This window comes from Perissodus microlepis, chromosome 20 (assembly GCF_051167445.1).
Source record: "Perissodus microlepis isolate ML-2025 ecotype Zambia chromosome 20, ASM5116744v1, whole genome shotgun sequence".
NCBI classification, from domain to species: Eukaryota; Metazoa; Chordata; class Actinopteri; order Cichliformes; family Cichlidae; genus Perissodus; species Perissodus microlepis.
The window spans coordinates 21,854,330-21,881,773 of NC_140480.1; the positions used below are offsets into that span (position 1 = coordinate 21,854,330).

Genomic DNA, 27,444 nt, shown 5'->3' on the forward strand with positions numbered 1-27,444 from the left:
ATCTTAGAGATGCAATTGCTGCTGCCCGTCAATCTAGGAAGCGTTAACAGGCCATTTCCAGACAATTTCGTCCATCATTTTACAGAGAGAAAGGAGTGTGTATCTCAGCAAATTCACCCAAAGATCAGAGTGTGCAACACTGCACGCTGTGCAACCCAGCAGCAACAATTCTGACTCTACAGACCTCAGTTAGCATGTGAAATGTTGAAGGTTATGACAGTATAATTAGAAAAAGACTGACCAAATATGCTTTGTTTAGAAGGAGAAAGCCTCTTGTCTCTAAAAAGAATATGGCTTAGGTTTACAAAGTTTAATGTGAACAAACAACAAAACATTTGAAACAATGTCCTTTGGATAGTCAAAACCAAAGTGGAGATGTTTGCCATAATACGCATCACCACATCTGGAAAAGCAAACAGCACATCAGGATTCAGGCTTGCTTTGCAGCCACAGTCATTGAGTTGATCACGAACTCTTCTGTTTACCATTTGTTTGACAGCTAAAGCAGCAGGATAATTATGCAAACCAAAGGGTTTGCAAATCTACAACAGACTGGCTGTAAAAGAAAAGATTTAAGGTGTTGCAATGGCCACATTCAAAGTTCAGACCTCAACTTGACTGAAGTGCTGTAGGAGCTTAAGAGAGCTGTGCAGAAATAAATGCCTGCAAACCTGAACTGAAGCCATGTTTTAAAGAATTGTGGGCCAATATTCATCCACAGCGACGTGAGAGACTGATAAAGTCATACAGGAACAGCAGCTTATTGCTACTAAAGGTGGTTCTACAAGCTTCTGAATCATAGGGTGTACTTTTTCCTCACTGCTTCTGCATTTTGCGTAGCTTAAAAAATGACACACAGCCATTTATCATGTGTTGTTGTTCATCTGATGTCTAATTTAAACCTGGTTTTGTTGTGCTTTTATTTTACGTTGTTATGCATAAAACCTTAGAACTGAAAGATGGTAGACTTGACTGCAGTTTGTGTTCTCTAAACCGACAGACACGCTAAGTTTTAATGAAGAAAATATCTAAAATTACCTTGTGACTTTTCCTCATTCTTTTAGCCTTTTCAGAAATTGTGCCAAGCACACACAGATAAGACCCCGGGGCTATTTTCACTTATCTAGCCAAAGAGAATAAAAGCTGGTTAATAGAATTTGATCTCTTTTTTTTTTCTTCCACCAGGATTAGCGCACAACATTTTGGGGGAGCTGTATCATCTGTTCTTCCCGTTATTTCTTTTCTTCTACACCCCACCCACATTTCACTCCCCCACTTAGATAATTATTTTGAGGTCAAGGGTGCTCGGGGAGTTCGGAGTAACATATAACTAGATGAAAAATATGAGAAGTCAATTTGTTCTTATTTCAGATTTTCTTGCAACAGTAATAAAGCTCAGTTTTAACCTCAGGGAGAATCCTGGCAAAAAAAAATATAGCGCAAGTAACCGAGAGCAGAACAAATATAAAGTGAATACTGGATAAACAGACCAAAGCAAAAAGTTTTGCAATCTTAACTTCCTCTCAACTGAAAGGACAAGAGAAATGGGAGAAAAAGAAAAAAAACGTATAACAAAATGTCAGGCTTTCCCTGTGGAGCTGAGGAAGACTGACAGGGAGATGGGATATACCTCACACCACCATACAATGGGCTAATATACAGGGTATCATTAGGCAGGAAAAGAGTGCAAGATACCTCAAAGTGCAGCTCCTTCAATACTCCTGCATGTGATTGGCTGCAGGACTTTGTGTTCATCGGCCTGGAGCACAAGCCTGGATAACTAGAGCTGATATCCATCCTGCCACATGAGAAGTACAGCGCATTAATTCATTTAACCATTACACAATCAATTATGGATTTAAAAAAGCTGCTTTTTAGAAAGTCATCTGTATCAACTTCAAGAGTCTGTTTTAAAAAGCTCCTTTAAAACCACAAACAGTACATGTTTGCTTGTCTTCCATTAAGTTTATTATTAAAATTTCAAATTTATTATTGATCGGCCTGAGGTATCGCATTAAAATCATTGATCAGACTTAAAACTGGGTCTCTTTCATGTTTGATTGTAGCCAGTGTGATGCAGGAGTAGCACTTGATTCTTATTAACCTTCTCTTATGTCTTCACAAAATAGGGAGGGATTAATTCAGATATTTATCCAGACGTGCATCTAAAAGTCATAGCTGAATTATAACTCCAATAATGGGGTCTGGGTCAAGCCGGCAAACACTTCAAACAAATTAACTGCAGCCTATAGCTGCATCTAATTTTTGCTGAAGTCCTCATGCATCAGTTTTATTTAGCTCTCTAACCGTGACCCAGAGCTGGCCAGAAGATCTATGACTCCTGATTTTATTCATTCCCTCCAGGCTTTCTCAATTCTGGGGATAGACAGAAGTTATCAGGAGAGTTGGGGGGGCTCAGTCGTCTTGCATTAGCATATGTTGTTTGTGATTTTTTTTTTCCCCCTTTATCCTTTCCCATCTCTCTGAGTTTATACCATGTATTTCCCCAGCATTTGCCCGATCTGTCTCAGTTTTCCAGCCATCTTTTCTTGTCTGTTGTCTTATTTTCATGTGCATGAAAAGTGCAGTTCGTGGGGATGTTCGTTGACTTTGGCATGGTAAGGCTTGATGCAGTTCACTCACCTCTCCCTTTTGTCACTTCACACCCTGCCTGTGGACTTATTCCCCTCGTTCATTTTTAATTATCACTCAGTGTTTGATCTTCTCCCTCCCCTGCCTGTCACAATGTCTCATTGAGTTTCTAGTAACATTTCCATTACATCAAGGAGCGCAGCCACCGTGGTGTATGGAGTGTGGTGTGTGTGTGTGTGTGTGTGTGTGTGTGTGTGTGTGTGTGTGTGTGTGTGTGTGTGTGTGTGTGTGTGTGTGTGTGTGTGTGTTTGATGGGTTCTTCCTATCTTTGAGGCAGCAACAAGATTTCTCCCTCTCTCATCCATCTTCAAGCGCTTGGCTGTAAATGACATGTCAGCACCCAACGAAACACATCATTGGTTGAGACACACACGCACATGCACACAGACACACACACACACTGGGAATGGAGTGGAATTGGATTGGCAATGGAATTTTAATTAAGCGGTTTGCACCCTCTCCCTGTATTTTCCAGCAAATGGCATGCTAATTGCGTTGATGCAAATAGGGCCTGCTACTCTTGAAAGTTCAGCTTGCTTTGTTTTGTGTTTTTTTTTTTTTTCATGTCACAAAATACTGCACAGAAAGATTGGAGCTACAAAGAAAGGTGAAAGAGACTGATGTCCTCTTCAAACAAAAAAGAAGAAATAAAGCAAAAACCAAAGAAAGACATCGTACTAGAACAAATCTTTATTTAAACGTAACTAGCCTTAAAACATTATTGATGCAGGACTAAGAATGATTAGTCTGTACTGGGAAAACTGTGGAATTTCTCTTCTTTTTTTTAAAATTGTAGATGGTTTTACTTTTCTTGTGCATGTGAATATTCGTTGTTGTTTGTAAGCACATACCGTAAGCTCACTGCAGTGGTATTATTAAGGAAGGCCCTCACCTCCCATAAAGTTCCCAGAGCATTCTCATTCCTGGCAGGCATTGGCAGAAAGGTTGGAAATAGTGATCTAGTCCATGGCTCAGCAGGGGCTGAATCAATAAATCTGTCATTGTTTATTTTATAAAACTTCTGCCCCCCCACCACCACCACCCCACCCTGGGTGCTTCCATCGTTTGAGGCTAAGCTCTCAAGCTGTTCATGTCAAGTGGCTCAGTGTGGATTGTTGGCCGGTTCCTTTGAGGGAGACACATGTTGTCTTCAATAAACCAAGAGCAGCACAGGCTTGTAGTGTTTATCTTGATTCTTTATTATTATTAATTATTGCCCGTTGGTGTTTTCCAGATTTATGTAATCAGGTTTCATTTCTTGCAGTTCCCTGCAGCCTCGAGAAAGACGGTTTTCTTCCATTGCATGTTAACCTGACTTTCTTCTTCTTCTTCTCACCCTTTAGGTGTTGGCTTTAGAAAGACAGGTCTTTGACTTCCTTGGTTACCAGTGGGCCCCCATCCTCGCCAACTTCTTCCACATCATCATCGTTATCCTCGGCCTCTTTGGCACTATCCAGTACCGGCCACGCTACATTGTAGTGGTGAGTGCACATAAATAAATCACATTTGTCTTGCAGTTCAGTTGAAACTCTGTACAGTCTCTCACATAATCCTATTTTTTGTGGGGGTTTTGCATCACTTTGCGTTTGCTCTCTGTCTGTGCATGTACCATACCTCGGACATGTTGTTGCTTTTCAATTGTGCTGCACTCTTTTGTGCATTGTGCGACACCCTTAAATCACTCTAATCCCTTGGTAATTAGGCCTAATTAAAGGGGGTGGGATCTTGAGGGGGTGGTGGGCCACTAAGGAGCTCATCAGATTTATACACGGCTTCAAGTTTGGGGACAGAGAAGGTCGTTCTTTAAAGCGCAGTGGAATGCATATGCAGCTTGTTCATTACTTTGCCAGAAAGCACCACTACAAGGCTTTATAAATGCACTTTTACGCACGTCGGTTTTTATTTGACAACGTAACGTTCATCTAAGGCATTAAAAGCCTGTTCTGAGCAGCATTAGTGGAAGCACAGATGGCGATGTTAATGACAGGAAAAGACTGGAGGAGTGTGCAACAGATACAGAGAACAGAATAAATAAAGAGAGGCAGGGGAGGATAGATTGAAGCCACGCAGGATAAAATGAAGACACAGAGGAAGCAGGAATTGAAGGGAGGGGAGGAAGGAGGAAAAGTTTCAGCCATTGTCTATTGTCAGATGGAAAATGGAAGAGTGCAAGCTAAGGGGTTCCAAGATCTAACACGAACATTTTTACAGGGGCACTGATTTGCCCTTTACTCTTTCGCTGACATTTTAAACACACAGTTCATCATGAGTCAGAGGATTTGACAATCTTCACTGTGATGAGTCTGTCAGTGAATACCGCTCAGTAGCACTCTATAGCTGTCAACAGTTGGCTGTCTAAGCGTACAATTTTAGAAGTGGTTTAGTTTTGAGCTTCACTCAGCTCTTAAAAACCTGCAGCCCCCTTAGGGCTCAGATAGACTTGCTGAACTTACTGGCATCATGAAGAAAAAAAAGAGGTCTTCCATATAAATTTGTGTGTGTATAGTGTCTGCATGTGTATAGAGCTATGTAGGTTTGAAAGCCCAGTGGCCACAACCTTTTCTTTGTTTACTACCTTATTCATCCAGCCTGCCATTTATTTTGAAACTGTCATATTGTCTTCAATTTTCTCTGCAGCTAAACAGTTTTTTATTCCCCTCCAGTACACGGTATGGGCCGCGATCTGGGTAGCCTGGAACGTCTTCATCATCTGTTTTTACCTGGAAGTAGGAGGCCTGTCCAAGGTGAGAATGTCAAAATTCCAGCCTAGCTGTTTTCTCAGGATCTTCCTTCATGTGTCTTCGTCCCATTGAAGCATTACTGTTTGTGCCTGAGATAAATCTTTGTTATGTATGTGCACATGCAGGTGGATGGAAACATTCCCACTTTTTTTTATTAATTATTAAAAAATGTGACTTGTAAGATGTACCCCTAATACTTTCTGAGTACTAAATAAAAGAGTAACATAGTAGCCAAACCTGGTCAGTGAGCCAGCTAGCAACGAAATTATGAGAGAGAAAGGGCCGGGAATATACATTCAAAATATGAGTGATGGTGTTGTTTGAAATCCATTGTAGCACTGATGATAAAACAAAAATAAAAATCATAAGTTAACTTGCCAGATATATTTATATAACTGACCCATAGAATATGGGTAAAACGCCCATGCGCAGTGCCTTTGTTTTTATATGCACATGGCGGAAAAAAAAGCATGGCGGCGACAGAGAATGTGAAGGGCAAAAGCGGATCGTTGAATGAAACAGATGAACCACAATTGGTTTGTAAAAATGGTGCCAACTTCAGTAGTGTGGAACTGGTTTGGTTTTCATCCGTCAGTTACCCACCAAAGCACAATTTTTGGTAGAACATGCAAGCGGGCCGAAAAACCTGGGGCTGCACAGCGTCAACGCATTAGCGCCGTCCAGTAGGGCCGTTCAATATAACGATATATATCGGATGACGATATAAAAACGTCTATCGTTTCATTTTACGCTATCGTTTGTTTCGTGGTGTCGCAAAATAAACTGTTTACGGCAATATTTTTTTCATCGTTTTGATGGTCACTGTAGTGGCTATATTAATTTCTTAAAGTTCTCTCTTTCTCTTATATTTTATATAACCACACTACTGACGGACAAGCGCCTGTTTTTATGCGTTGTGGTTAGCAACAACGACGGTAACACCATCGCGTGTCCGCTTGTTTATGTTCCACATAAACCTTTCACAATAAAGCTCAAGATCCTGTTGAGACTTTTCAAAATAAACTGAATCACGTGAAAGAGCAGATTATTTACGGATGAGAAGTAAAAAAGAGCCGCCAGGTGCTAAAAAATAAACCTTAGACTCAAACGTTAGAACAGGCTTTTCCCCACAGCACGCTGTGTAATAAATACTCACAAGGAAAACGGCGGCCGCTACAACTTAAGTCTAGAAATGTATAGTTTCATGCATCTGTTAAAACACTTGACTCCAGCTACATGACGCGCAGCTGGAAACACTTCCCGCAAGTCGAGCTGCCCGAGATTCACAGAATTTACAGAAAATGTTACATTTTTGTGATTTATATCGTTATCGGGACGATAGAATTCTTATATCGGGATATGAGATTTTGGGTATATCGCACAGCCCTACCATCCAGCCCCACGCACGGGGCGATCCACGTTAACTGGCTAACGGAGATTTGCTGCGTTAACTCGCTTATGGCGTTAACGTCATTTTAATGAGATTAACGCTGACAGAACTAGTTTTAATACAACTTTGGCAAGCTACGAAGCTGCAACTCTTGATGGATTGTCGGAGCATTACGGCTACCGTAGTCAGGAGCCTGGTGGATTAATACGTACTGTGCTTCAACATAATATTACTGTATTGTGTGTGTATAACCTCTGTTAAGTTTTGTGTATATTATACATGGTTATGCAGAGGATATGTCGGCCAATTTCCACTGGAAATGCCTTTTGGTTAAACTGTCAGCAAGGAATTTGCTTTTGCACTGTTAAATTTTTATATAGCTTTAATGCACATAAAAAACAGCTGCTTGTTTAAGTGAAAATACAAGAGTTTCTGCACAATGAGCTATAATGTGTACATATGCCTCACTTTAGTTATGTTACCAGATGCAGACCTGGACGTCTTGAATCCTTGCTTTCTTTCCTTTGCTTTTGTTTAAGGCCATTAAAATTTTTTGCATTTCTTTTTTGTTGACGCTTTTGTTCTGCAGGTGTTCAGTTTGAGTTGTTCAGTCTGGTACAATCTGTGTTGATATGATGAGCAGAGAATGGGTTAAATCCTGTAAGGGTAACTGTCAGGTTCTGGTAGGTGTGTTCTCTAACCATGTTGGAAGGCATTTGTTTTCTAAAACCACACTTAGATAAGGTATAAAATCTTATTTTTGTTATTCCACTCGAGGACAGAGGGTGAAATCTCTGTGAAAGGCTAGCTAATTAAATTTTTAGTGTTTTCAAATTTGAGGTTTGATTACAAATTCCAAAAGAGAAAGGGTGCAGTTGTCCTGAGAGCCAGGACAGATGAAGGCAAAGATGGTTCTCTGGAAAAGAAGCCACAAAAAAAGCCTCAAGTAATAGTTTTCCTGAAAATGATTCAGCTTCCTTTTGACCTTGTGCCAGTGCTGTTGCTTTATTGCACCATGCAGGCTGCACCTATAAGAATTGTTGCCATGTAATATAAAAGCATAATTAAGGCTTCTTGAGCTTTATCGGCACTGAACACATATTTCAGCTTTAATTAGATATGATGCATTGCCGCCAGGTCTTTTCTGCCTGAACAAGCCCGAAGGCCTTGGTGAGAATAACAGTGAAGGCAGAGTAAACACAATTACTTGCAGTGTATAATGAATGTGTGACACAGCCATCTATGAATCCACTCTCTGAACAAATCACTCCCTTGAGGATTCTGTACAATATTCACCCACAACAGCAACACCCCCAGCATGTGTGTGTGCATGTATGTGTGTGTTTTCTTATATTTGGCTGGTGCGTTTCTGTCGACGTGTGGGTTACCCTGCTGTGTTTCAAGTGGAAGCTTAAATGTAATAGGTAAATAATCAGGAACAATCCCCTCCCAAAGCAGTGTGAAACCCACACACATGCATACTTTTGAGTTCTCTGTGGCTGGATCCCCTGTGGTTCCTCAGCACAGATCAAATTGGTATTCAACCAGACAAAGGCAAGTGTTTGGGTTGTCACCTTCACTCTATCCCCCACCTCTTTCTCCAAGTGTTTTCACTTTGTTCATTGTGCCTTTGATATATCTATATATATCTATATATATATATCTATATATATATATATATATATCTATATATATATATATATCTATATATATATATATCTATATCTATATATATCTATATCTATATATATCTATATCTATATATATCTATATATATATATATCTATATCTATATATATATATCTATATATATATATATATATATATATATATATATATATATATATATATATATATATATATATATATATATATATATATATATATATATATATATAGAGATATATATCTATATATGTAATATTTTTTTTATTTATTCTAAACTTATAAAGCCTAGAAAATGCAGCTCCTCTCCACTCCACTTCACTAATGGGTAGCTTGTCCAGTTGCAGGCTTGACCGTTGAGAATAATGAATTCTTGTCGGCAGTGTTCATCTGACACCTGCTCAGACAGCCAAAATGAGTTTCAGAAACACCTTCCCAGGCAGGCTCTGGCGACTTTGTCATTGTATGATAGTCCTTGGCTCCATCAATTGTGTCTGTCTCTCACTGCGAATGTCTTTGTGCGTCCGCTGGGTGTGCGTGTGGCGGTTGTGAGGTTTTGCATGGTTCCTGCTAGAATAATGAGGCTTGTAGGGGACAGCTGCTCGGGGCTGAGGCTGGGCATTAACCCGACAGATGGAGCCGGCCTGGGCTCCAAGCTCTGCATATGGTGGCCAGGAGGAAGGCTGGCTAATGGAGCACACACACGCACACAACCATATCCCATGCACACATGCATGGCCAAACTTGACACACAGGACCCTAACACATTTTATCATAAAACAGCGTCAGCTAATTTTATCTGGCTTGCTCTGAGTGATGTTGACAGAACTTTACTGGAGGGTGTGCATGTGTTTGTGTGAGTGGTGTGTGCTAGCCAGACCCTCAAAGTGAGGGGGCAGGTTGTCAGAGTCATATGCCACATGCTCTGTCACCTCCTATTGATCCCTTATCCCCTCCCCCATGGTACAGCACAGACTGACAGACAGACCCCTGCTACTCTGCACGCACCTCTGTTTTAAAGAGTCCCTGGTCATTCACAGTCTTAATTCTCTCTCATGCTTTGCACATGAGACACAGGTTCACAGAAAGTTGACATTTTACCCTTTTTTTCTGAATTTTTTTCAGAGGGGTTGTACATAAAAATGGCAGTGTCCAAATTAGTTGAACCACACATTAAAAAGACTTCAGCCAGCCAGATGTCTAGTACAAAATCTGTGTAATGTTCAATTTAACTCATAAAGGAAACATTTTGTCCTGACTCATTCCTGGCAGCTTCTCGCCTAAATCAAACCTATAGATTTAACGCAGCTCAGATAGTGTCCAAACCTGCAGACACTGTCCCAAATTGAAATGTGACTAATATTGCCTAATACTTACAGTAAATACTTTCCTAATCTTAGTTTTATCTGGTCTGAAAGTGAAAGGACAATTATTTATTCTTCCTATAAGACTATAAAAGTGCTGCACAGTAGAGAAATCTGAAAACTCTACTTTTGTGTTTATCATAAATATGCCTACCTCTGTGATCGCTTAATTTATTTTGACGAAAGCAGCTGTTCACAAATTACAGTTTTTGAGCTTTTGTGATGTTCAGTCTGTTGTCCGTCCTTCCGCAATTCACAAAAATCCCTGCTCCTCCTACAGCATTGGTCAGATGTTAGTCAAATGGGATTAAGTTCTCCTTTATGTGACTGTGTGTGAGCTCCCTCGACTTCCCATTAGTTTTGTTTTTTTAAAATAAATTTTTAGTGTTTTTTTCTCCTCTATTTTCTTATCTTAAAACAATAACGTGGACAAATTTTCATACCGATCCACCTTAGTGTGAACGGAGTGTGAAACTTTACCCTCTGCCTCTCTCTGTCACTCATCCCCAGCACACACTGTGTCTGCTGACTGTGTTTTAGAGATGATAGAAGACCACCGCGAGCACTTTCTTTCCAGCTCATGAATCAATATGCGGCTCACTGTGTGTGCTCACGGTTGTGAAATTTAAGTAAATTCGAGACTAATCAGAACTAGAAGAATCTAAAGCATCTAAGCAGGTTTATTTCCCCAATGCGATCACTCAAGCATAGTTTCTAATCTTTTTATTTCACAAACGACAAATTAAATAAGAGCCTAATCATTTCGACGTTTAGCTTTATAGACTGCCTCGTGTTCCTAGTATTCCTCTAACAGAGCTGTCTCTAAATCTCTATTGACTTTTGTTAGAGAAAATAGTTTGAGTAACATCAGTAGACTAATCTTAAATCTATGATATGGGGGGATTGATTTCTGCTTTGGGGTGCTGGAAGCATAACAATAACACTCCTGACAGTAAGTTGCCCAAAGCCTCTTCAGTATCGACTGCTGACGTAATGCAGTTGTGAGCTTGGCTACAGCTGGGATAGGGATGGTTCCCTTCGCTTGCAGGATCCATCAGTGGCATCTGTCAAGTCATTAGTCCTCACAATCCTACCTATTGCCCTTCAGCTGTCCTTGTTTTTGTGACTGTTGAGAAAATGACAGAATGATGGCAAAATAAAATAAGAAACTGAAGGGGATGATAGGTAATCTACAAGAAGAAAGAGGGATAATATCAGCATCATGATTAATATTTTTCTGACTCCTTGAAGACTTTGCTACTGACTGCACAGATGGATTGGTGTTTATGTGGCACTTTTCTGGTGTTATTGACCACTCAACGTGCTCTAACACTGCGAGCCACATTCACACACTTTTTTTTTTGTGCTTTCTTCTATGCACGCACACACAAATGCCTGTCTTAGGTGCACATTTAGATTTGATATCTTGGCATGTGGACTACAGATTCTGGGGACTGGAACCCCAGAAGATCGGTGTTCCTGAGCCAGTTCTGCCCCTGCTCTTAAAATCTGGTTATATTATGATGTATGTGTTGTTGATGTGTCCATGTATGTGCCAGTGGGGGTTGATAGGAATCAGATGTTTCCTGACAGCACTTGGCAACGTTAATAATGCATGTCTTGTCACTGAGGGGCAGATGCAAGGTTAGATTGCTGTATCGGGGTATTGATTTGTGTGTGTGTGTGTGTGTGTGTGTGTGTGTGTGTGTGTGTGTGTGTGTGTGTGTGTGTGTGTGTGTGTGTGTGTGTGTGTGTGTGTGTCCATGAGCTCATATGGTTGTGTAAAAATTGAGCAACGCCGTGCAGACTTCTATGCATAAAAAAGTTTTCTCCAAAAGCTGCAGTATTGCTGTAGTATGGCTTAAGAATTTATAAACCTCACATAAACAGCAGATCTCCTGGCTGAGACTTATGCACATATTAATAATATTTAGTTCAGCCAAATTCTGAAATATTATTTGTCTAGCCCGGCAGTTGTTTTTGATTTTACTCGATTAAATGTAGGATATAAGCCTCTTAAGATTTCTCTGTTCAACCCAAGACAACTGAGGTCCAGAGAGAGGAGTGCATTTTTAAGATGTGAACAGAAAGATGGCATTAATATTATCATTTATGCTGTTTTTTTTCTTTTTCAGAAAGTAGTTCCAAAAAAAGTGACTGAGATGTTTCTAAGTTATCCTGAGAAACAAGCAGCTTCTGGAAAGGCACATAGATGATTTGAAATTATGACATTTTTAATGTTTTTAAACTATAAATGCTATTTTATTTACGTCAAATATAGTGATGGAAGCAGACATTTGAAAAAATAATGCAAACAATAACTGTTTACATGGAGAGATCGCACAATTTCTAAGTGGTAGAATGTGTTTTTTGGTATGACAAGTTCAGTCCACTCAGTATATAATGCCATGAAAATGTGCTCATACTAAATACCTGACATACATGTGATGTACGGTCACTTATTGTATTAGATGAATGTGTTCATCTGTGTGCAGACATGGGTTTGAACTTCAAGAGGTTGTCGTGACCAAGTATGAAAGAAAGGTGATTTAAGTGACATGTGACACACAGTGACATGGTTGTTGGTGCCAGACGAGCTGGTGTGAGTATTTCAGAAACTGCTGATGTACTGGGAAGAGAAATTATCTAGTGAATGGTAGTTCTTTGGGAGGTTGTTCTTAGTTAAGGACAGAGATTAGAGGAGAATGACTAGACTGCTTGTTTTCACAATTTGACATAAATAAAATGAAATCCATTCTGGATTGTATCAAAGTTTAAGACTAGTGGTGATGTAATGGTGTGGGCGATATTTTTTGGCACACTTAGACCCCTTAGTACTAACTGAACATCATGTAAATGCAACAGCCTATCTGAGTCTTGTTGCTGGCCATGTCCATTCCATTTAAGACAACAATATACCCATCTTCTTATGGCTACTTCCAGCAGGATAACACACCATGTCACAAACTCAAAACACACACACTGGTCCAATGTACTCAAATGGCCTCCACAGTTACAAGATCTCAATCCAATAGCTTTGGGGTGTGGTGGAATGGGAGATTTACATCAGATCTGCAGCAACTGTGTAATGCATCAATATAAACCAAAATCTTTGAGGAATGTTTCCAGCACCTTGTTGAATCTATGCTACAAAGACTTAAAGCAGATCTGAAAGCATCAGTTGGTCTAAACTGGTACTAGCAGGGTGTACCTAATAAAGTGGTTGATGAGTGTACCTTCGCAATCCCTTCATGTTCCCTGTAATGCTACAGCGAGGTCAAAATTTAAGAATTTTTGCACTAAAACGTTAGTGTTGAGTTATTTGATGGATTGCCTTCAAATGAACCAGATGCTCTGCAGCTGGATGAAGTGTAATAATTGTCACCACTATGTTTGCCTGAAGGGTTTTTTAAACCACATTTTCCTGGTTGTGATTTTCTATTAGTCAAAGCTGCACTGGCATAACGTTGACATGCTAGCACACTAAGGAAAGACGGTGAACATGTTGTTATATTGTGTTTTGAGAACCAGCTCAATGCAGCGCTAACATAAGTAAGGCTTTGGAGAGTCATTAGCAGTCTAAAGATGCTTGTTTGTAATTTTATGAACCAACCCTTTCAGCAAAGGATTACAATCATAAAAAGTCTTCCAACAGCTTCTGTAAGTTTCCAAAGTTAAGCTCCCTGCCTTTTGAGCATCGGTGCTTTGGTTGCTTTGAAAGCTAGCCTTGGTTTCCTTATAAAAAATACATGGATGTGCTTAATAACTAAAGAATACAGTCCTAGCAAAGAAGTTAATGTTTTTCCTTCTCCTTCCAGGACAGTGACCTGCTAACATTTAACATCTCAGCTCATCATTCCTGGTGGAGTGAACATGGCCCCGGCTGTGTGCGGAGAGAGATGCCACAGGCTCCTGGGGTCCATACCACGGAGAGCCACTCCTACATCACTGTCATGGGCTGCTTCGTGGACTATCAGTACATTGAGGTCATGCACAGTGGGGCACAGATTCTTGTTGCTGTGAGTACAAGTTAACAATACCCGCTGACATTATGCACATTAAAATACCGTTCATACGCTGAGTCTAGATGGCTAGGACTTCATTGTATCACAGTAAGTTGGATATCTGTGAGTTAAATGTGAACAGAATAGAAAGGAAGGTGATGTTTTTGTCTTACTTTAAGCTTTCTTTTTTGGTACAGTTCCACAGCAGCCTGTTATTTTGTCCGGGACAGCTTCCTCTGCCCTGGTCTCCAAATGAAAAATTGCTCAGTTGTTTTGTCTGCTGAGGCTCAGACTTGCCAGATGCTAACGGGTTACTCAAACACTGGAAGGACTGTTATTGTTCTCTTTATAAGCTCTGTATCAATTCGCCAAAAACTCCCATCCTGCCAGCATGGACATTCACACACACACACACATATATGACCGACTGCCCCAATCCTGGATGGGTGCCAGGGCACTCTTGGTGACCAGCTCTGCAGGAAGTTTTGGGTTCAAGACACGCACAATGGCACAGATTTACTCACACTAACAGTCACTTACCCTCTGACTCCACCGTGACACACCCACACCTATTTTTCACAGTTATTGTCACTTTAATACATGTGGAGTAGTTAATGTTGGCAGTAGGTGACAGACAGAAAGAGAGAGTGAACACGCAGTGATGTTGTCAGCCTTGAACTACGATGTACCAGTGTGTTTCAGAGTCCTGTTGATTTTATCTAATGCTGGAATTATTTACAACTGGGGAAGTGTCGTGAATGCAGTTTGATAGATTGGAAACAAGCAAAGGGACCCAGCCATGAGAAGCACTGGATTTTACCATTCATCCCATGGCCCCCACGGAGAAGGATAATAAAATGGCTGGCCTCACTTTACAGCCCCGGCACTCTCGCTGAACCTCATTACTACTTGCATTATGCACAGTGAATTGGTTTATCCTTCGCCTTCCTTGGATTTCTACTCCACATGAGATGGCAACACCCTTTTGCCTGCAATTTACATGAAATTGTTCAACCAAGCATTCAACTGCAACTCCACGGGAGTCGCTCCCTAGAGGAGCAGGGAAATTGGTACTGAAATCTTAGCGTCACGAGTGACATCGTTTTCCCTGTATCCCCACTTCCTCTCCGGGTAAATGCAGGGCTCTGCTTAGGAAAATTGAATCCTTTTGAGATGTCCACTGTTTTTTTGGTTAGTCCCCTTTTCCTCTCTCGCTGGAAAACGGGGCCAGACGGGGAAAAAGAAAGAGCTGAAGGGATGGTTGAAAAGAAAAGGAAGAAAGTGGGGTGTCCCTTTGTCTTTGTTAGAAGGGTTTCAAGGTTGCAGTGAGAGGCCATTAAATATTTAGTTTGGGCTCCAAGGAGCATGTTTCATTAAGTTGAAAAATGTGGATCCATCGGCCAATAATGGAGGCATCGCTGTCATCTATCAGCTCAGATTTGTCATAAGCTGGATGGAAGTGCTTCAGAAGTAAAGCTTTGGGTTAGGGGAAGTCTGCCTTGTTTTGTTGCTTACTGCTGCTGCAGGCAACATTCAGCCAAAAAAGGAACTTCAAGATTTGAAGGATTAGCTTGAAGTGGAGGCAACCTTTTCGAACTGGGTTAATGTATTATTCATTTATCACTGCGAGGGATATTTTCCTTCATCTCTGTCCTTCTATTCTTTGTTGCCTTCACTAAATCGATATTATAGTACACATCGCTGTTTACTGGGTTTGGTTATCATAGTACCGTTATAAGAATGAGTCATTAAAAGATCAATGCAGTCAGCAGAAAACCCACAGTTGTTTTTGTCGTCTCTCTGTATCGTCCCGTCTTCCGTCTTTCTTCTTTCACTCCTGTGAACTTGCTTTACTGGTAAATAAAACAGTTGTGTCTGAGAAAACATTTCTAGTGAGGTAGGTAGAGTGTGGGTAGGAAGACAGCCAAAAAAGGAAAAGAAAAATGGTGCAGGATGTGAAATTGAGTTTACATCTGTAGACATAACTCTTACAAGCTTAAAGGGAACAGTGAAAGCTGTCTGAGATGCTGTGCTACTCATAAAACAGCCGGAGAAAGTGCTTTCGTGTACACACATACACACGCAGATATCATATCATTTAGCGTAGGTTATTGCTGCCACAGGCAATGCTTTCTTCTGTTGCATCTCTATTCCCTAGAAACCCGCAATGGGTGGAAGATGATAACGGGAGAATCGGTAGTGTGCGTCATTCTCTCGTTCCATTGCTCATTTCCTCTGTTTTCATGTTTTTCCCACATCACATTCTCACAGCTCAGCCCGTCTTCCTGTCTTTTTCCTGAACAGATCTCGCACTGTTTGACCTTCACGTCATTCAAATTCACAAGAACCTAAACAACAAACGATGACAATGCATTTCTTGCTCACTCAGTGTCACTTGTGCTCCTTTTTCTCTTGCGCATTGACAGCTCTGTGATGTCGGTCTGCTCTCTGTTTTAAAGGCGCAGCTTGCTTTAGCACCAGGGGGCAGGGTAATATGGTGGATGAAGCAGCCGCAGTTGATTAGATGGGTATTTTCAGCAGGGTTGGCATGAGTAGACCGCTGTGATCACTACTCTGGGGTCTGTTTGTCTACAGGGTCTGTGTGTGTTTTTTGGCTGTTGAGAATCTCTCAGCTCACCAGCGTTAAAACATCACGGGCACCCAGGCTGCCCCCTGATACATGGGAGAGGTCAGAGTGCTCTCTCTGGCAAGTCCTTTAGTCCATGCTCTTTATTCCAGCTCTCGTGCTGAGCAGCACTACTGAGAATGCATTTTTTTTTCTGTTTTTGTGTAAGATGCACTGGGAGCCATGTGGAGGATTTCTCCAAAAACATTAAATAGCTGTGCATCGTCCAGTATAACAATGGCACAAAGCACCTCTCTGATATGTCAGCATTGACACTGCGTTTTAGCTGCACTGTAAGTTTTACAGCTTCTGCCTCAAAGGATTATAAAGATTCTGGGATTAAAAGATTTATAATGCAGTAGTGAGCAGTTATTAGGGCTGTTGGTTGCAGCCAAAAGCGAAGAGGAGAAGAGAACGACCTCAAGACCAGAGGAGAAGAAGGGGGGGAAAAAAAGCAACTGGTCGCTGTTATACTTCAAAGGCTGTCTCGGCCAAGAACTTTAATTGTTAATCTGGTTTGCAGGGTGAAGGATAAAGATTATCTTATTATAGTATTTGGTCTTTTTAAACTTAAGAGAGAGCGCAAAAAGAAGAGTCAACAGAGGAGAACGTGGAAGTGAAACACAAGCAAGTTTAAATGAGTTAACTTCATCTCCAGTGCGATGCTTGCTTACCTGTTTGCTCATTGAGCGCCTACTTGTTTTGTTATTTACCTTCTTGTTTCGGCTTCAGTCCATTCGTTTCTTATCCCACAGAGCCCCATTTTTCCTTCCTTCACTCAGACTTCATCTAAAATCTATTGTGTGGGGCAGCGTGTGAAGAACAGCCTGTGTTTGCTTTCTTTATGCAGCTTTTATTTCTGCTTGGGTAAGCCTGTTGTGTTTGTGTGACATTAGCACGCTGTTAAGTGCACTTACTTGATGTGGAAGATGCAAATAAGCACCGCAGACACTTCCCAATGCCTTGTGGTTGTATGTCAGCTGTACAGACCCGTGTTCTTGCGTATGTGGGAGAAAACATTGATAAATGTGGACTGTGCACTCCCTTATAATGGTTTGTCATTAAACATGCAGCTGTCTACACACAAACACACACAATTAATTTTCTGCAGATGAGTTGGCACCTTATTGTCAGGCAGAGAGTCCTGTGTAATTAACCTACAGGACATCTGTACCACCTCTCTATCTGTTTTGCGCCTCTCTGCATCCCCTCCCCCTTTCTCCCATGTGGTATGTTTTACCTGCAAATTCCTTTAATTGTAGTGCACTCAGTGAGTTTTCTCCTGACACTGAGCCACAGTCAATACTGTGTTAATTAGCTGGCAGATCGACCCAGATATCCGTCGTTACGAGCACATGCATTAACCAGGCAGCAAAGAACTGACAACGTCTTGAGGTAAACTGAATTTAAGTGTGGCATGGTGAAAAGAGAAGTATATGGGGCTAAAACTGTTAACTAAGGCTGAAGTTGTGCAAGGCAAAACAGTGGCTGGAGACAACTTGAGATCTTGTTGCCTTTGAAATGGTTGCTTTGAAGGGGAGGGGGTCAGGCCTGTGACCATTTGCAGTCAGTTGCTGTCTTCAAAGTGATGGATGGTGATAAAACAGCAATAAGACAGTCAGTCTTCTATCAGTTTGTGGATGAATGGGAACAAGTTGGCAATTAAATGCAATCTGTTTGTGATAATATGGTGATTAACTTTGATAAATTGGGAAAAATTACGACTCGTTTGTAGTCTACGTTCATCGGAAATGCAGAGTCCAGCCAGAGCCTCAGATTTGAAACTGAAATTCCTCCACAAAAAGTGATGCAATTGCTGCAAAACAGCTATTTAACTGCAAAATACTCGGCAACCCTCAAATACGACCTGCTGGCAACTAATTGAGTTGGAAAAATGAATTGCAGGGCTGATGTCCTCAGCACAGATTGACTCCAGTTGCTTGCAACATGCTGGCAGCATGTCTACATACATAGTTTTGACAAACTGCACTGTGTCAGGCAGTGACTGCAGTCACTCCAAGGCAGACTGCAATTGTTTGGTGACAAGTTGCTTCCCAACAACCACAACTTTTTTTTTTGTAGTATCGCAATAGTGCAAATTTGCGTATGTATTTTGCGACGGACGTCATACAGAGAGGTTTTGAAACATTACAAGTGTGCTTCCATAAAGTCCTTCAAAATCCCAATTGCACGTTGCTGGACGCAGATGATGCTGTATATGCTGTGAATGCTGATTGGTTGACAAATGGGCCAGAACAGGGAAGAAACCAACAGCAGAAATCACCAGGAAAGGGAGAAGTTTAAAAAGAATCAAAGACCAAAAAGTATCAACAGGGGCTGCTGTGGACACTTTGCATTGTTTTAACACTCGGTTTCACTTTAGTTCTTTGTGTGTTATAACTTTACTCTCTACCCAGCCGCCTGGGAAAAAAAACAACGAGATGAGTAGTAGCACACAGACCAGTTTTACCACATATTTTATGCACTCTATCCATCCACAGATGTTTTCTCCTCTCATAAGGGCAGTCCATGGACTCCCAACATGCTACCACTAGTGAACCACAATTTCAGCATTAGTCGCAAAGAGGTTACCTTCTATTTCTACTCTAATGTGACTGAATAAAGCTAATGAGCAGTATTTTCATAAACTGTCAAATTTTTTTTTTTTTTGTGGAGTCTAATTATCTTTCACAAAATCCTTTGTTGATATTTGTCATTTATATGAATATCAAATTACTTATTTGAAATAGAAAAGCAGCATTTCTTCCAGTTAGAAAAGCTGTAACCAGCGAATGCCTTCCTAAGTCATTATCACACATGAACTGCAGCCTTTAACTTTACCTGGCTGAGCTGCATGCGAGAGCGCAACTGTCTGACTCAGATTAGACATGAAGTGGTTTTTATCCTACCAGCTCCTGTCAGGCATGACTAAAATATCTCAACGACAAATGTACTTTTTTTTTTTACTGGAAAACCACAGATAGGTCAGATTTTATAGTTAACATCCACATTCATAATCTCCAAGTGATGAACTCGATGTTTTATGATTTCGATCAAAATTAAATAACATTAGTGATTTCCTGACATTCGTTTCCTGAAAAACTGACACCAGAGCATCGTGAGCTGCACTTTGCATTCATTTTACAGCGGTTGACCAAAGTAGCTGCATGCCCAGTGGATTGATGTTTATGAGTGAAAGTCTATTTTCAAAGGTGGCTTTGTGTCTTTCTGGACAGACACATTCAATGTAAACTTGACCTTCATTAGCCTATGCAAATACAAGTAACCTTTCTCTAGCTCTGTGCCTGATCTTCTCACTCACACACACATTAATGTCAGAGCCTTTAACTTCTCTTCGGCCTCATTATCTGAGAGAAGAAATGCAAATGGCACTGAAATACTACTAATACCTGCTTAGTTCACTCGGCAGCATGAAGACCCAGTGGAGGACATCTTTACTTGTTTTCCTGAACTGAAGTTATAGTATCCAATTGTCCGCCTGCTTGCTTCTTTCTCTGTGTTATTAATTCTGGAGATCACTGTTCACTGCTCAGCAGCCCCGGAGACAAAGGAGAGAAAACAAAGAAGAGAGTGGTATTTAGTGTTAGAAGAGCCGAAAATCGGGAATCACCGAGGGCTGGAGAGAAAGAGAGTAGAGGAGGTTTGCAGATTGCAGAGTGACAGGAACATATAGACCTGTGTTTAGAAAAGTGACTACTATAAAGACACATAAAGTACAAAGCGCAAAGGAGAAGGAAAAATGATTGGCAGCCAAATTAGTTGGCTTTAGTGTGGCACGTCTTCACAGAAAGACTGAGGTCAAGTCACAGAGGACATGCGAGGGCTTTATGTGCTTAATTAATATGACATTCATTTCTACACATAGGTGCCGAAAACTGAGTGTGTTGGTGTGTGTGTGTAAGTTTGAGTGTGAGACACAGAGAGACAGGCATTTTATTAGCTTCATTTAAGGACGCTTAATATGCAATGATACATAAGTGGAGCTGTCACTTGTTATTGAGGACACCGACCTATATTGGCTGCTGCCTCTAGCAAAAAGCCGCCCAGTGTTCGCGTCTCTGATTTTTTTTTAATCGCATTTCCTGTCGCACTAAATGCATGGAAGCAATATAAAAAAGGACTTGAAGACAGATCGGTTTAAGATTAGCTCTAACATGCAGTGTCCGACTTTCCTGCAGTCAGTTGTTATGAGCGAATGAGTAAGAGAGATGTAATTTGTTAGCTGTTAATTGGTAACAGGAGAACTGCTGGAATTTTTTGGCCTCTTGACACATGAAGTTTTCCCATTTGTGAGCTACGCGTCAGTACTTGCAAACTGCTTTTGTGAAAATGGTCTGCTGTCAGTGGGAGTTTCAAAGCTCTATCAGACACCAAAAGTCGGCTTTTTACACACAAAATCAAAGCTGCAGTCCTGACTTTTCTAGACATCACCTGACAGAGTTGGTTCAGGCTTATGACATTAAGTCTTCTACCTGCCAGCTCCTTTGTGCAAAGTCTGTGTGGTGTTGGGATTGAACCAGTGCGTGAATAGCGCAGCTAATAAAACTGTGCATTTACTGTTTGTGAATTGGAATCATGTGTGTTCCCGCCTGCAGGCAGCAGTCTCGCTTTAACCGCACCGAGTAGTTCAAGAAACGCAAACGCATCTGAAGCAGACTATTTCCTGCTGTGTGCTAAATCTGAGAAAGCACAACAGGGAAAAATATCCTGACCTGATTCTTACTAAATTGTCCAAATTTAGTGGAAACCATATAAAAGAGGAATGGAAGATAAAAATCAGCTGTAACATGCAGTGTTTGATCTGTCTTGCTGTCAGCATTTATTTCCCATGCCTGACCGTTCGATGGGCACACTTTGAGTGTTTGGCTTCGGTTGATAGTCAGTAAAATTGTTATATCAGACACCAAAACATCTCAGCATTTTATGATACTATGAATCACAATTTTGCATCTCTCGATTGTTAAGAGACAGGAAATATTTTTCATCTGTCAAAAGGTACACACTAGAATTACCCTGTTCACATTACAGTGTAATCTGCCAGACATCTGTACCACCAGCAACCTGCTTCTACATGTATTAGGCAAAAGCAGTGTTGGGTAATTGCACTGCAGTGCACATAGCTTTGCTTTAAAATTACTGCCCATATTTTCTTTGCTATCGCTGAACTGACCATGAACTATTACATTGTTCTTCACTGCCATAATCATAACAGCAAAGGTATTCAATCAAAATGGCAAAATATTTATTCGTGAAAGAATGTCCAGACACCGACAAAATCAATGAAGCAGCACATGAAAGCTTTTCTGGCAGCTCAGTTATCCAACAAACCTTACGAAGACGCACACTTTAATTCGACTCACTTGTATATGCTACACAGGCATCTGCTTCCTGCTCTGGCCTTCTACGCTGATGCTTTGACTATCCTATGTTTGAGTCAACCCCAGACTGGAGAAATCAGGGCCCTTTTTATGAAGTTTAAATCAACATGCACTCATGCATATATTAACTCATAAGCGCACACATTTTTACAGGCAAAACACACATGGGCACACACACCGAGACACAATAAAATTGAAAAACGGGGTGTGCCCCCTGCTGTTAACACCATCTTGTGTTTGACACTGGCTTTATACATATGCTAATTCACCTCCATTTCACTGCCAGTGTAATGGATGGGGTGAGACCAGCAATTAGATATTAGAAAGAAAAAATATAGTGACAGCGAAGCAGAAAGAAGAGTATCTTATCTAGCCCACACAGAGACAGAGACCTTCCCTTTTATACTAAATGTGACACCTGCTTTTCACTCATAAATAAAACATTTAATCTACATCTGGAACTTCAGCAAAGGTCCAACAGATTTTGTACGTGCAAAAACGCAAACAACAGAGACGAACAGCGCATTATCTTTGTTTCATCTATAATTACATCAGCCAAGCTGAGTTATATGTTGAATGAATCTTACATAAATAGATATCATCGCGCACAGTCATTACCCCCTCGGGTTTTGTGTTTGTGAACCCAGTGTGCGAGCAGGGCAGCGTGCCCGACGCTGTTTTAATTGGCATGGCAGAGTGCCAAGTGATGGATGGGTGGCTGGGTGCAGAGACTCGCTGTGTATATTTCTGAGTTGATGACAGCCATCTGCCAGTGCCACGGGCCATTCCCAGTGCTGTGTTTCCCCACACGTGTGTTCCTCCTATAGTCAGCTGTGTGCTGGCTCTGCTGCTTTCTGCTGTGTTTGTGGACACGGGCAACCACTCTATGCACACTCCATAACCTACGGCCAAAGTAAAGCAAATTACAGTTAGAGTGAGCACACACACTTATTCATATACAGCCAGTATAGAGAAATGCTATCATAATAATGGCTTTGTATTTTTATTTTCTGGGAGGGGACTTTTCTTTCTATCAGCCAAGGTTGAATCCTGGACAGGGTTGAGCATAGGGACATTTTTCTGGTGACAAAAGTTGCAGCTGTTGGGTTATTTAATGTATTTTATAAGTATCTAAAAGCTCAAAGAGTTGCAGTGTTAGTAGAAATAAAATGGAAAACAAAGAAATGGGGAAATGTTATGACTAAACACCGTTTTTCCTTCAGTTATTGTTTAATGTGTACTCAGGGAAACCGTGACTTGGTGTTTTTCTCCTGCTGTATCCTACGTTTCTTGGTAGAAAGGGGAAATAAACTCCCCTGTGTTTGACTCTTTCTCTTCACCAGAAGCAGCTGGTGAATAGAACTGTGCTAATAGAGTGCAACATTAAATCTCCCACTGTGGGGCCAAATCCAGCCACTGGGCTTAACAACGTTTCTGGCAGAAACCCTCGACTGCAGTATCTTTTACTGACTAAATGTTCCTTTGTGTATTCCAGCCAGACACTAACTTTGCCTTTCTATGCTGGGCAGGTATGGTGGCAAAGAGTTTTTAGAGGTTGTTATTGTTGCTGCCTGGTTCCCAAGAAAAACATTTAGTATCAGCAGTAAGAATGGTCCAAAACAGTAAAGCTCCAGCCACACTGCTGAGAGGCGCTATGAAGCTCTGTAGAGGAGAGGGAAACTGTAGAGTCAGATGGCAGTTCTCTGAGGATTCCTCACCACAGGGCTATCACATTATCAAAAGAGAATTTCTAAGTGCTTTGGCAGGTATTTACAGTGCTCGAGACACCTCTCATGTCTTTATACTTTACTTCCAAGGAGCAGGACTTGTTTGTCTTTATTAAAGTGCTCTTGAGGAATAGTTATATAAAGCAAGACGCTTTATGGAGGTCTTTCAAAGTTTTTCTTTGGACACTGGCTGCTTCTTTAGTCATTTTCAGTCTAGTCGTTGTACCTGATCATTTTCAGAGGAATGTTGCTTTGGGGTTATTTTTGTTAAGCCACTTAATACTGACCTGTGAATCATTCAAACATTTAAAAAAGGCATCTAACTGAAGTTATGAATCAGTGTTGTGTCTGCACATAAACAGACAGCTTAGCAAAGAACCAGTTTTAGGCACTTTGTTACAAGCAGCCTGTTGCAAAAACACATAATTTGATCTAATTTCTTTAGTTGAACCTACAATTAAACTAATGTAGCACAAATTGCCAGGCATAAAAGATTATTTTGCAAATATTTGTGATTCCCTTAGAGCTGTTACCATAAAACCTTTTCATATCTCGGCATTACGTGCAATGTGTCACGGTTTGGGGCTACAGTTATCTCAATTATGAACTCAGAAAAGTTCTTTCAGATTTTGAGCCACACTGGAACGCCATCTGGAAAGGGTCTGATTGGCAAGGGCTTCATTTTTCAGCACGCCATACTGGCACTGCAGTAGAGCCATACGTGGATACACAATGGAACACTATCAGAGTGCAGACCTCAACATTATTAAAGCAGTGTGGGATCATCTTGACAAATGAACGAGAGTTCAGGCTGTGTAGAAGAAGAAAGGTGTTCATACCAAATATTTACTTCCAAGCTCATTAGAATTGTACAAAATTGCAAAAAGAAGAAGAAGTAAAGCACAAATTTGTAAGGTGTCTTTTTAAAATGTTTTTGCTCAATAAAAGTCTTTAATGATTACTCGATATTCTTGTTCACAGAAAGATTTAATTAATGAACAAGTTATTCTGGCTTTCACCCTGCTCTTTGAGCAGTGTTGCATCACCAGTTACTTAAGGATGCGGAGAACAAACACATTTTCCTCCTTTATTGTCTCTTTGTCTATCGAGGAAAGCACTCAGCAGCTTAACTTCAGCCTGGCAGGTCTGTGGTGTCTAACCTCCTATGTTTGCTTTTGTGTTCGCAGCTCCTTGGCTTCGTGTACGCCTGCTATGTTGTCAGCGCTATCACCGAGGAGGAGGACAGCTGTGAGTGACTTAACACACACACACAAACACACATACACACACTCATTCTTGCAAAGGAGCCTCACAACAATGAGTGAATCACACCCAGAACCACTCGCACAAGGGAGATGAAAACGCCTGAGTTGAGGGGAATAAAGCTGCATCTTTCTTCTCCCTCTTTTCCTGTCCCACCCTATACCTCTCCTATCTGTACCTCCTTCCTCCCCCACACCAGCTGGGCCCTCTTGTTTTTCTTTCCCTCCAGAACCAAAGGAGCCATGTGTTACTCTCCACACCTCCTTCAGCCCATTCTTTCCTTTCCTTTCGCTTTCACGTGTACGCTGGGCGCCTTGTCTCTCGCAGCCTGTCATCCTTGCTGTTGTTGGAAACCTGTTATTTCCCTCCTTTAATGTACTGTGGCCTTTTGTTTTCTCACTTTCTTCTTTCTGTGTGCCCCACGTTTTAACACTCCAGCCGTCTCATACCTGGTAGAGGTGAGATGGGGCTCTTGTTAACAAACACAAACCTTCTGCCTCCCCCCCTCAGGCCTGAAACATCTAGATTTTTTCTCTGAAGCAGCTCCTCGCAATGTGCTATCTCAGGGCTCTTTTTCTTCTGGTGTATGCTGATCTGTGTTAGTTCCTTAAGTTAAAGTTAGTTGAGGGTGAGAGGCTCATTCTTTTCCTGTCAAGCATAAACAAGCACAGAGCTGGTGAAGAGTGTGGGAAAAGACAGCAGGGAACCATGAAATAAGTCATAAGAGAAGATGGGGGGGAAGCAGAGACGGACACTTTTGACAGCAGCTGCTGTGACCTCATAGGCAGCAGGTCGGAGGTCCTGCAAGAGGTTAACCAATCACAGGCCAGGAAAAATTTGATCTAAGGGTCAATGGTAGTCATAAATTTCTGATTTGTTCTGCAGTAGCTCTCATAGCTACACAAGCCTGTCCACAAGCTTGAGAATCTGTCTTCACAAATATATCATTCAGTAGTTAAATGGACCACTGGCATAGTTATGTACACGTTTTTTAGAATACTAATTTCTAGAGCCTGGCTGTGTTCATGTCTCTTTTGTAGCTTTTAATGTGATTTGAAAACAGAGTAATTAACAAAGCACTACATGCACTAATTGAATTAAAACTGCAGGCTCTTGTAATTTGGTGGAATTGAGATGTGGTGTGTGTCTGCATGTGTGTGTGTGTGTTCCTACACACCAGTGTTACAAAGGTCTAAGCAGTTCTTAGGTGGTCACATACCAAAGGCTGTGAGTGGTTTGCATCACCACCCAAGTGCCTTGCAGTCTTAGCTCTAGCCGGTACAACTTAATCAGCAGTCAACCATGAGTACTGCTTTGAAGGCAAAACCAGTTCTATCAAGTAGGGTTTTCTTTTAAAAAAAGTAGGGGTTTTTCCCTCAGCAACTCCTTCTTTTTTGAATTCTGTTCATTCCCAGTGAGAACATCCATTAAAACTGAAGTGGATAGTCATCCTCTCCCAAAAATAAGAGATAAAAGACCCCCAAACAAACAGCGAAAGGATGGCTAAAAAAAAAAAGAAAAAAGCTTGGGGTGAAAAAGATTGTGGTGTGATTTTTATTGGTTTTAATTATCTGGCCCAGGCTGTGTTGAAGTGAAACGCTGCTACATCGCTTCCAAGTGCTAGCTCTTTGTTATTGTAATCAGCCCTTTGCCTGTACGCACCCACCAATATGCACATGTTTGTTCGAGCAGACACAGGTGCACACACACACACACACACACACCAGCTAAGCCACTTTCTGTGCTCATTTTCTCCTCCTATTTGATGTGTAGATTAAAGCCAGTTTCTCCACTGAGCTCCCTGGCTGTCTCAGCATTTCTCCTCCTACTCAGAAGTATATCTTCCATATTCCTCTCTCTCATTTGCTTCATTTCAATTCCCAGTTTCTTCACAGGTTTAGGGAATGATAATATATCATAGCCCAGGTTTATTGTGTTTTAGAAATCCTCTCTTTCCCCCGCTCTTTTACCATATCTGGCTTTTGAACTTTAATGAGGTGTGCTTGTAAAAAGTTAAAGGTCTCTGGTCACTCGTTGTATCAGCCTCATTAAGCGCCTTGCTGGTCAATAACTTCCACGGCTGATTGCGCCTTACTGAGAGAAGAAAGGTAGAGACAATCCTCTGGAGGGATGGAGAGAAAAGGAAGCGAGAGAGAGAGAGAAAGAGAGAAAGAGTGGGCATACATTAGGGGAGCAGAGGGAGGTGTTTATCGGGAGCAAGTTGGGAGGAGAAAAAGGACCCAGTATGCAAACAACAAGAGACATGATGAGCTTTTCATGAATAAGGAGATAAGAGAGGAATTCCTTTCACGCAAAGCACTCTTTCACTCTCCAGGGACAGGACTGAGTTGGATTTGAGTGCTCAGACTTGCGTAAAGACTAGCAAAATGAACACACACACACGTGTATACAGGCACATACACACTCGCAAAAAGCCAAGAAGACACAATGGGGAGAATAACAAGCATCATATACCATCAGCTCAGGGTTTGACATGGCTTTCAGGCTTTATTACTGATAGAGTGTGTATGCGTGTGCATGTGTGTGCATGAGTGAGCTCCCTTTTGATGTGAGTCTCTCTCCCTCTGTCACTCACAAGTGCATCTATACGTG

At 41.2% G+C, this 27,444-nt stretch overlaps 1 protein-coding gene across 2 annotated transcripts in view; it reads left to right on the top strand.

Moving 5' to 3' along the window:
* nkain4 (sodium/potassium transporting ATPase interacting 4) overlaps nucleotides 1–27,444 on the top strand; it is a 52,773-nt gene that overhangs the window by 14,420 nt on the left and 10,909 nt on the right. For both annotated transcript variants that reach the window (XM_084918376.1, XM_084918377.1), the window contains exons 2-5: nucleotides 3,996–4,133; nucleotides 5,316–5,396; nucleotides 13,631–13,831; nucleotides 24,756–24,816. In XM_084918376.1, coding sequence (XP_084774502.1) covers nucleotides 3,996–4,133; nucleotides 5,316–5,396; nucleotides 13,631–13,831; nucleotides 24,756–24,816 — 481 coding nt within the window. The remainder of the gene's footprint in view (nucleotides 1–3,995; nucleotides 4,134–5,315; nucleotides 5,397–13,630; nucleotides 13,832–24,755; nucleotides 24,817–27,444) is intronic.